This window comes from Oncorhynchus mykiss, chromosome 26, assembly GCF_013265735.2.
Source record: "Oncorhynchus mykiss isolate Arlee chromosome 26, USDA_OmykA_1.1, whole genome shotgun sequence".
NCBI classification, from domain to species: Eukaryota; Metazoa; Chordata; class Actinopteri; order Salmoniformes; family Salmonidae; genus Oncorhynchus; species Oncorhynchus mykiss.
The window spans coordinates 6360779-6371624 of NC_048590.1; the positions used below are offsets into that span (position 1 = coordinate 6360779).

At 47.1% G+C, this 10846-nt stretch overlaps 1 protein-coding gene across 4 annotated transcripts in view; it reads left to right on the top strand.

Moving 5' to 3' along the window:
* LOC110516675 (lactase-like protein) overlaps positions 1–10017 on the top strand; it is a 15790-nt gene extending 5773 nt beyond the window's left edge. For 2 of the 4 annotated variants that reach the window (XM_036964394.1, XM_036964395.1), the window contains exons 5-13: positions 150–259; positions 2480–2608; positions 3654–3749; positions 3865–4081; positions 5035–5309; positions 5993–6122; positions 6510–6709; positions 6873–6936; positions 9018–10017. In XM_036964394.1, the coding sequence (XP_036820289.1) occupies positions 150–259; positions 2480–2608; positions 3654–3749; positions 3865–4081; positions 5035–5309; positions 5993–6122; positions 6510–6709; positions 6873–6936; positions 9018–9133 (1337 nt within the window). In that variant the 3' untranslated portion in view covers positions 9134–10017. Of the gene's footprint in view, positions 1–149; positions 260–2479; positions 2609–3653; positions 3750–3864; positions 4082–5034; positions 5310–5992; positions 6123–6509; positions 6710–6872; positions 6937–8637; positions 8715–9017 lie in introns of all 4 variants that reach the window. The other 2 variants (XM_036964397.1, XM_036964396.1) reach the window with 2 other exon arrangements.
* Positions 10018–10846: the final 829 nt, after the last annotated feature.

Sequence of the window (10846 nt, forward strand, 5' to 3'; positions counted from 1 at the left end):
TCTCTACTGAATCTACTTTATACTCCAGATTCTCCACTGAACATACCTTTTTGTCCAGGACAAATCTTAATAATCTGTGTCCGGGAAACAGGCCCTATACGTTCTCGTGAATGTTATAGCTAATGGTAATGTCCATTTCTCTTCTCCAGCTGATCACATCAATGAGAAGGGAATTAAATACTATGATGACCTGATCAACATGCTCCTGGACAATAACATCACACCAATAGTCACCCTGTACCACTGGGATCTGCCACAGGTGGGTACTGACTGACTGACTGACTGGGTACTGACTGACTGACTGGGTACTGACTGACTGACTGACTGGGTACTGACTGACTGACTGACTGGGTACTGACTGACTGGGTACTGACTGACTGACTGACTGACTGGGAACTGACTGACTGACTGACTGACTGGGTACTGACTGACTGACTGGGTACTGACTGACTGACTGACTGACTGGGTACTGACTGACTGACTGGGTACTGACTGACTGACTGACTGACTGACTTGACTGATTGGGTACTGACTGACTTACTTACTGACTTACTTACTGACTGACTGGGTACTGACTGACTGACTGGGTACTGACTGACTGGGTACTGACTGACTGACTGGGTACTGACTGACTTACTGACTGATTGACTGACTGGGTACTGACTGACTGACTGACTGGGTACTGATTGACTGACTGGGTACTGACTGACTTACTGACTGACTGACTGACTGGGTACTGACTGACTGACTGACTTACTGACTGATTGACTGACTGGGTACTGACTGACTGACTGACTGGGTACTGATTGACTGACTGGGTACTGACTGACTGACTGGGTACTGATTGACTGACTGACTGGTTACTGACTGACTGACTGACTGGTTACTGACTGACTCGGTACTGACTGACTGACTAGGTACTGGCTGACTTACTGACTGAGTACTGACTGACTGACTGACTGGTTACTGACTGACTGACTGGGTACTGACTGACTGACTGACTGACTGGGTACTGACTGACTGACTGACTGGGTACTGACTGACTGACTGGGATCTGCCACAGGTGGGTACTGACTGACTGGGAACTGACTGACTGGGTACTGACTGACTGACTGACTGGGTCCTGACTGACTGGGTCCTGGTTGACTGACTGGGTCCTGACTGACTGGGTCCTGGTTGACTGACTGGGTCCTGTTTGACTGACTGGGTACCGACTAACTGACTGACTTGGTGCTGACTGACTGACTGACTGACTGACTGGGTACTGACTGACTAACTGACTGACTTGGTGCTGACTGACTGACTGATTAACTGACTGACTGACTGACTGACTGGGTACTGACTGACTGACTGACTGGGTACTGACTGACTGACTGACTGGGTACTGACTGACTAACTGACTGACTTGGTGCTGACTGACTGACTGATTAACTGACTGACTGACTGACTGACTGGGTACTGACTGACTGACTGACTGGGTACTGACTGACTGACTGAGTACTGACTGACTGACTGAGTACTGACTGACTGACTGGGTACTGATTGACTGACTGGGTACTGATTGACTGACTGGGTCCTGTTTGACTGACTGGGTACTGACTGACTGACTGACTGACTGACTATGTGACCTATGGTAACCTTCCTCCCTGTTACCACCCAGGTCTTGTGTGACCTATAGTAACCTTCCTCCCCTGTTACCACCCAGGTCTTAATTAAGTGACCTATAGTAACCTTCCTTCCCTGTTACCACCCAGGTCTTGTGTGACCTATGGTAACCTTCCTTCCCTGTTACCACCCAGGTCTTGTGTGACCTATAGTAACCTTCCTCCCTGTTACCACCCAGGTCTTAATTAAGTGACCTATAGTAACCTTCCTTCCCTGTTACCACCCAGGTCTTGTGTGACCTATAGTAACCTTCCTCCCTGTTACCACCCAGGTCTTAATTAAGTGACCTATAGTAACCTTCCTCCCTGTTACCACCCAGGTCTTAATTAAGTGACCTATAGTAACCTTCCTCCCTGTTACCACCCAGGTCTTGTGTGACCTATAGTAACCTTCCTCCCTGTTACCACCCAGGTCTTAATTAAGTGACCTATAGTAACTTTCCTCCCTGTTACCACCCAGGTCTTGTGTGACCTATAGTAACCTTCCTTCCCCGTTACCACCCAGGTCTTGTGTGACCTATAGTAACCTTCCTCCCTGTTACCACCCAGGTCTTGTGTGACCTATAGTAACCTTCCTCCCTGTTACCACCCAGGTCTTGTGTGACCTATAGTAACCTTCCTCCCCGTTACCACCCAGGTCTTGTGTGACCTATAGTAACCTTCCTCCCTGTTACCACCCAGGTCTTCTGTGACCTATAGTAACCTTCCTTCCCCGTTACCACCCAGGTCTTGTGTGACCTATAGTAACCTTCCTTCCCCGTTACCACCCATGTCTTGTGTGACCTATAGTAACCTTCCTCCCCGTTACCACCCAGGTGTTACAGGAGAAGTATGGTGGATGGCAGAACGCCAGCATGGTGAACTATTTCAACGACTTTGCCAACTTATGCTTTGAGCGGTTTGGTGACAGAGTCAAATACTGGATCACCTTCAACAACCCATGGGTAAGACAATACATTACCCATAATACATGATCATAACACATTATCCATAATACATTATCGCAACACATTATCCATAACACATGATTCAAAATACATTATCAATAACACATTGTATATAACACATTATCCATAACACAGTATCCATAACACATGACCCATAATACATTATCCATAACGCCTTATCCATAATACATTATCCATAACACATTATCCATAATACATTGTATATAACACATGATCCATAACACATTATCCATAATGCATGATCATCACACATTATCCATAATGTATGATCATAACACATTATCCATAATACATTATCCATAATACATTGTATGTAACACATTATCCATAACACATCCATAACACATTATCCTAAATACATTATCCATAACACATTGTATATAACACATGATCCATAACACATCCATAGCACATTATCCATTACACATTACCCATAATACATTATCTATAACACATTATCCATAATACATTATCCATAATATATTGTATATACCACATTATCCATAACACATCCATAACACATTATCCATAACACATTACCCATAATGCATGATCATAACACATTACCCATAATACATTATCCATAACACATCCAGAACACATTATCCATAACACATTATGTTGTGGAGGGCTATGAGACTGTGTTTGTAGTCTAGTGCTGTGGAGGGCTATGAGACTGTGTTTGTAGTCTAGTGATGTGGAGGGCTATGAGACTGTGTTTATAGTCTAGTGATGTGGAGGGCTATGAGACTGTGTTTGTAGTCTAGTGATGTGGAGGGCTATGAGACTGTGTTTATAGTCTAGTGATGTGGAGGGCTATGAGACTGTGTTTGTAGTCTAGTGCTGTGGAGGGCTATGAGACTGTGTTTGTAGTCTAGTGATGTGGAGGGCTATGAGACTGTGTTTATAGTCTAGTGATGTGGAGGGCTATGAGACTGTGTTTGTAGTCTAGTGATGTGGAGGGCTATGAGACTGTGTTTGTAGTCTAGTGATGTGGAGGGCTATGAGACTGTGTTTATAGTCTAGTGCTGTGGAGGGCTATGAGACTGGAGAACATGCACCTGGACTGAAGCTGAAGGGCACTGGGGCCTACAAAGCTGCCCACCACATTATCAAGGTAATCACTAATTGTTTATAATATTATTCTATTTAATATTGTCAGTAATCTAATACCATATATATTGGACTAGTGGACTGTCCCCCTGATACAGAATAATATATAATTTGAACAGGCACATGCTAAGGTTTGGCACACCTATGACACTCAATGGAGAAGCAAACAGAAAGGCTTGGTTGGGATCTCGTTGTTGGCAGACTGGGGGGAGCCAGTGGACATCACCAACCAGAGAGACATCGAGGCAGCAGAGAGATATGTCCAGTTCTACATGGGCTGGTTCGCTACACCCATCTTCAACGGGGACTACCCTCAGGTCATGAAAGACTACATAGGTGAGTCACGTATTGTCACAGCTAGGTGTTCCATTTCCACGAACAACCCACGGGGTTTAAATGAAGCTAGCCCGCTAGGCTGAGGCTAGTACTGTTCAGACCAGGTTAGTAGAAAATGTACTCAACTAGCACGCTAGCCTGAGGCTAGTACTGTTAGTAGAAAATGTACTCAACTAGCACGCTAGCCTGAGGCTAGTACTGTTCAGACCAGGCTAGTAGAAAATGTACCCTATTAGCCACCTAGCCTGAGGCTAGTACTGTTCAGACCAAGCTAGTAGAAAATGTACCCTATTAGCCTGAGGCTAGTACTGTTCAGACCAGGCTAGTAGAAAATGTACCCAACTAGCCCGCTAGACTGAGGCTAGTACTGTTCAGACCAGGCTAGTAGAAAATGTACCCAATCTTTTTAAATATTGAATGGCACAGATTATAGACACGGGATAGGAAAAAAATTGTGGTTTACACTCCAAAATGGTTCTTCAGCTGTCTCCATAGGAGACCCCTTTTTGGTTCCAGGTAGAACTCTTTTGAGTTCCATGTAGAACCCTTTGTGGAAAGGGTTTTACATGGAACCCAAAAGGGTTCTTCAAAGAGGTCTGATATGGGGACAGCCGAAGAACCATTTTAGGTTCTAGATTTTTTCTGAGTGTACTTGCCTGGTTGGCCAGTGTCCAAAATCCCTGCCAATATGTAACAGGACATAGAAACGCATACGTGTCACTGTCACACCTGATGTCTCTTTCCACACAGACAAGATGAGTGCCCAGCAGGGTTAAGGGTCAGAGGTCAAAGGTTATGGTGTAATCTGGTCTCTCTCTCTCTCTGGTCTCCAGGTAGGAAGAGTGCCCAGCAGGGTCTGGGTAGCTCTTGCCTCCCCGTCTCTCCTCCCAATGTCAGGGTTAGAGGTCAACGGTCATAGTGTAATCTGGTCTCTCTCTCTCTCTGGTCTCCAGGTAGGAAGAGTGCCCAGCAGGGTCTAGGAACCTCCCGTCTCCCCGTCTTCTCTTCCCAGGAGAAGAGTTACATCAAGGGCACCTGTGACTTCCTGGGTATTGGCCACTTCACCACGCGCTATATCACCCAGAAGAACTACCCGTCTGGCCGTGGGAACAGCTACTTCACCGACCGTGACCTGGTGGAGTTGGTGGACCCTCGCTGGCCCGACCCCGGCTCTGAGTGGCTCTACTCTGTCCCCTGGGGATTCAGACGCCTGCTCAACTTCGTCAAGGTATAATACACTACTGTTAGTGTGGGCAGGTCCTCCCAGCCAGACTTGGGTTAAATATATGATGTATTTGTCTCCCCGTCTCCCTGCCTCCCCACCCTGTCTCCCTGCCTCCCCACCCCGTCTCCCTGCCTCCCCACCCCGTCTCCCTGTCTCCCCACCCCGTCTCCCTGTCTCCCCACCCCGTCTCCCTGTCTCCCCACCCCGTCTCCCTGTCTCCCCACCCGTCTCACCACCCCGTCTCCCTGTCTCCCCACCCCATCTCCCTGTCTCCCCACCCCGTCTCCCTGTCTCCCCACCCGTCTCACCACCCCGTCTCCCTGTCTCCCCACCCCGTCTCCCTGTCTCCCCACCCCATCTCCCTGTCTCCCCACCCCATCTCCCTGTCTCCCCACCCCATCTCCCTGTCTCCCCGTCTCCCATCTCCCCACCCCATCTCCCTGTCTCCCTGTCTCCCCACCCCATCTCCCTGTCTCCCTGTCTCCCCACCCCATCTCCCCACCCCATCTCCCTGTCTCCCTGTCTCCCCACCCCATCTCCCCACCCCATCTCCCTGTCTCCCCACCCCATCTCCCCACCCCTTCTCCCTGTCTCCCCACCCCATCCCCCCACCCCGTGTCCCTGTCTCCCCACACCATCTCACCACCCTGTCTCCTCACCACCCTGTCTCCCTGTCTCTCCACTAGACCCAGTATGGGAACCCCATGATCTACGTGACAGAGAACGGGGTGTCAGAGAAGGTGCAGAGGTGCACAGACCTGTGTGATGAATGGAGGATGCAGTACTTCAAGGACTACATCAATGAGATGCTCAAGGGTGAGGAACCGATCTATCAGAGGAAATAACATCCTCTGAATATTACCTTGACGAAAGGTTTAGTACACTGTAGAGGAAATAATAACCTCTGAATATTACCTTGACGAAAGGTTTAGTAGAGAAAATAATCTAATACTATAGAGGTTTAGTAGAGAAAATAATCTAATACTATAGAGGTTTAGTAGAGAAAATAATCTAATACTATAGAGGTTTAGTAGAACGTAAACGTTTCTTTATAACAAGTAATTGTTTTAGTGAACTGGCATCATTTTTAGGACAAAACAGGTGTTTTGAGTGTGCTTGAAGTTTGTTTCACTGTCTACTCTATTGATACCGGGCAAGTGAACCCCTACAGCACCCCCTGGTGGTCTTTTCTCCACATGACAGCCCTTAAGGATGGCGTGAACGTGAAGGGTTACACAGCCTGGTCGCTGCTGGACAAGTTTGAGTGGGACGAAGGCTTCTCTGAGAGGTTTGGCCTGTTCTACGTGGACTTCCTCAACAAGAATAAACCACGTTACCCAAAAGCCTCTGTTCAGTACTACAAACGCATCATCAGCTCCAATGGATTCCCCAACCAGAGAGAGGTGCCATCAGTCAGTCACAGACACCTTGTACACACCTGATATAGGCCTATTCTATTTGGCTGTTTTGTGACAGACTTTTTTTTTAATGGCTTCTATTAATACATATTGATTGGTTGGTTGGTTGATTGGTTAATTAATACATGCATTTTGATGGTCTCTACAGGTGGAGAGCTGGAGAAGGAAAGCCACAGAGACATGCTCCTCCAGTAACCAGCTGCTAGCTGCAGGTCAGTACAGAAGGCTACACTACACCCCAACACCACCAGACCGTAACACCACCAAACCCCAACACCACTAGACCCCAACACCACCAGACCCCAACACCACCAGACCCCAACACCACCAGACCCCAACACCACCAGACCCCAACACCACTAGACCCCAACACCACCAGACCCCAACACCACCAAACCCCAACACCACCAGACCCCAACACCACCAGACCCCAACACCACCAGACCCCAACACCACCAGACCCCAACACCACTAGACCCCAACACCACTAGACCCCAACACCACTAGACCCCAACACCACCAGACCCCAACACCACCAAACCCCAACACCACCACACCACTAAACCCCAACACCACCAAACCCCAACACCACCAGACCCCAACACCACCAGACCCCAACACCACCAAACCCCAACACCACCAGACCCCAACACCACCAAACCCCAACACCACCAGACCCCAACACCACCAAACCCCAACACCACCAGACCCCAACACCACTAGACCCCAACACCACCAGACCCCAACACCACCAGACCGTAACACCGCCAGACCCCAACACCACTAGAACCCAATACTGACAGACCCCAACACCACCAGACCCCAACACTGACAGACCCCAACACCACAAGACCCCAACACTGACAGACCCCAACACCACAAGACCCCAACACTGACAGACCCCAACACTGACAGACCCCAACACCACAAGACCCCAACACCACCAAACCCCAACACCACCAGAGCCCAACACTACCAGACCCCAACACAGACAGACCCCAACACCACCAGACCCCAACACCATCAGACCCCAACACCACCAAACCCCAACACCACCAGACCCCAACACCACCAGACCCCAACACAGACAGACCCCAACACCACCAGACCCCAACACCACCAGACCCCAACACAGACAGACCCCAACACCACCAGACCCCAACACCACCAGACACCTACCTCAAAAACATCATGGCAAAGATTTTCCAATACTTGAGCTGCGATTGACTTGATTTAGTAAGCCCCAGTACAACGGACTCAAAAGAATAGTCCCAAAAATGCAAACTCCAACCTAAATCAAGCACATACGTTAAAACTTGAACTATATGAAAATATTTTACACAATGTATGTCAGTCAGCTCCAACAACTTCAGCGTGCAGGGACATCGGGCTGAATCTGGCTGCCAGGGCAAACAAAGGAACATTCTGGCTCTAATTGGCACTTTTCAACAAACAGTTGAACTACAAATAGTTGAACTACAAACAGTTGAACTACAAATAGTTGAACTACAAACAGTTGAACTACAAATAGTTGAACTACAAATAGTTGAACTACAAATAGTTGAACTACAAATAGTTGAACTACAAATAGTTGAACTACAAACAGTTGAACTACAAACAGTTGAACTACAAATAGTTGAACTACAAATAGTTGAACTACAAATAGTTGAACTACAAATAGTTGAACTACAAATAAGTTGAACTACAAACAGTTGAACTACAAATAAGTTGAACTACAAATAGTTGAACTACAAATAGTTGAACTACAAATAGTTGAACTACAAACAGTTGAACTACAAATAGTTGAACTACAAACAGTTGAACTACAAACAGTTGAACTACAAATAAGTTGAACTACAAAACTACATGGGAAGACATTCTCTAACAGGACTCTTCTTTGCTTGCCCCTCCAGCTAGAAGAAAGTCCCAGCAGGACAGTAAGGAACAGGCAGGGACGCCAAAGGTTTGGCCAGTGCATGATGAAGTTTAGGTAGGCCTACGTAGGACTTCATTTACTTCTGCTTTTGATTGACTGACTGGTGTGTAGCAGACCTAGGAAATACATTCACTTTTCAAATCATTTAAAGGGTTGAATTCCAGTTGTGTTTCTTGTAGCACTTATCGGACTATTCGCTATTTGCCGCCGAGTACATTTCTGCTAGTAGTGCAAAGTGGTGTCGTCATCTATGTGTTATTATTTAAAAAAAATGTTTGCTGTTTAGGGTGTAGACCTGTACTGTAAGGGTTTTATATAAACATTTAATTTATTTATTGTGTTTAATGATTATTGCAGATCCGTTGACCAGCCACATGGAGATGGTAACAGAGATCGTGGTTCCTACAGTGTGTACTCTCTGCATTCTCCTGGCCGCTGTCTTCCTCATGTTCCTGCTGCGTGGACGCTTCTAGAACACTGCTGTCTTCCTCATGTTCCTGCTGCGTGGACGCTTCTAGAACACCGCTGTCTTCCTCATGTTCCTGCTGCGTGGACGCTTCTAGAACACTGCTGTCTTCCTCATGTTCCTGCTGCGTGGACGCTTCTAGAACACCGCTGTCTTCCTCATGTTCCTGCTGCGTGGACGCTTCTAGAACACTGCTGTCTTCCTCATGTTCCTGCTGCGTGGACCCTTCTAGAACACCTCTGTCTTCCTCATGTTCCTGCTGCGTGGACGCTTCTAGAACACAGCTGTCTTCCTCATGTTCCTGCTGCGTGGACGCTTCTAGAACACTGCTGTCTTCCTCATGTTCCTGCTGCGTGGACGCTTCTAGAACACCGCTGTCTTCCTCATGTTCCTGCTGTGTGAACGCTTCTAGAACACCTCTGTCTTCCTCATGTTCCTGCTGCGTGGACGCTTCTAGAACACCGCTGTCTTCCTCATGTTCCTGCTACGTGGAAGCTTCTAGAACACTGCTGTCTTCCTCATGTTCCTGCTGCGTGGACGCTTCTAGAACACCTCTGTCTTCCTCATGTTCCTGCTGCGTGGACGCTTCTAGAACACTGCTGTCTTCCTCATGTTCCTGCTGCGTGGACCCTTCTAGAACACTGCTGTCTTCCTCATGTTCCTGCTGCGTGGACGCTTCTAGAACACCGCTGTCTTCCTCATGTTCCTGCTGCGTGGACGCTTCTAGAACACCTCTGTCTTCCTCATGTTCCTGCTGCGTGGACCCTTCTAGAACACTGCTGTCTTCCTCATGTTCCTGCTGCGTGGACGCTTCTAGAACACTGCTGTCTTCCTCATGTTCCTGCTGCGTGGACGCTTCTAGAACACTGCTGTCTTCCTCATGTTCCTGCTGCGTGGACGCTTCTAGAACACTGCTGTCTTCCTCATGTTCCTGCTGCGTGGACCCTTCTAGAACACTGCTGTCTTCCTCATGTTCCTGCTGCGTGGACCCTTCTAGAACACTGCTGTCTTCCTCATGTTCCTGCTGCGTGGACGCTTCTAGAACACTGCTGTCTTCCTCATGTTCCTGCTGCGTGGACAATGATAGCTGTATTTTTTATTACACACAGTTCATCTCTTTTATATACATATTGCAACAGATACAAACCTGGACACCGGACACATTTTAAAATGGAACGATAGCTATTCCATGTTAATGAAGTGTTAGCATGCATTATTATCTGTATCTTGAAAATCTAATTAAATTGCAATAAAGATTGTACAACCTGTTGTGGAACTGTTTGACTGCTTATCGGCTGCAGGTGTTGTAGAGAGAATTCAGTAGAAGAGGAGTCTTAAATAATAGGCTATACAGTATCTACACTATAGTTTCGATTGAAACCTTAAGACTAGGCGTTTTGCTCAGCAGGATAACATAGTCTTGCAGCATAATAATATAAATTATCATATTGTAATCTGATTTCCGGATTTCATTAAGCAAGTACATGTGTAAACCTGTAAACAGACAGTATTGATCTGAATGAATTTGCCCACATAACGTTTATGAGGGGACAAAGTTTCAAAACCCTGTTTTATCGGAAAACATTCATAGTGAAAGTTAGAAAAGAACAAGGCATGGAAAGCAAGAGCAGGTGACACATTTCTGTCGGGTAAAATTGGTAGGCTTCTCTCAGGTATGTAAACTTAACACAAAAAGAAACGTCCCTTTTTCAGGACCCTG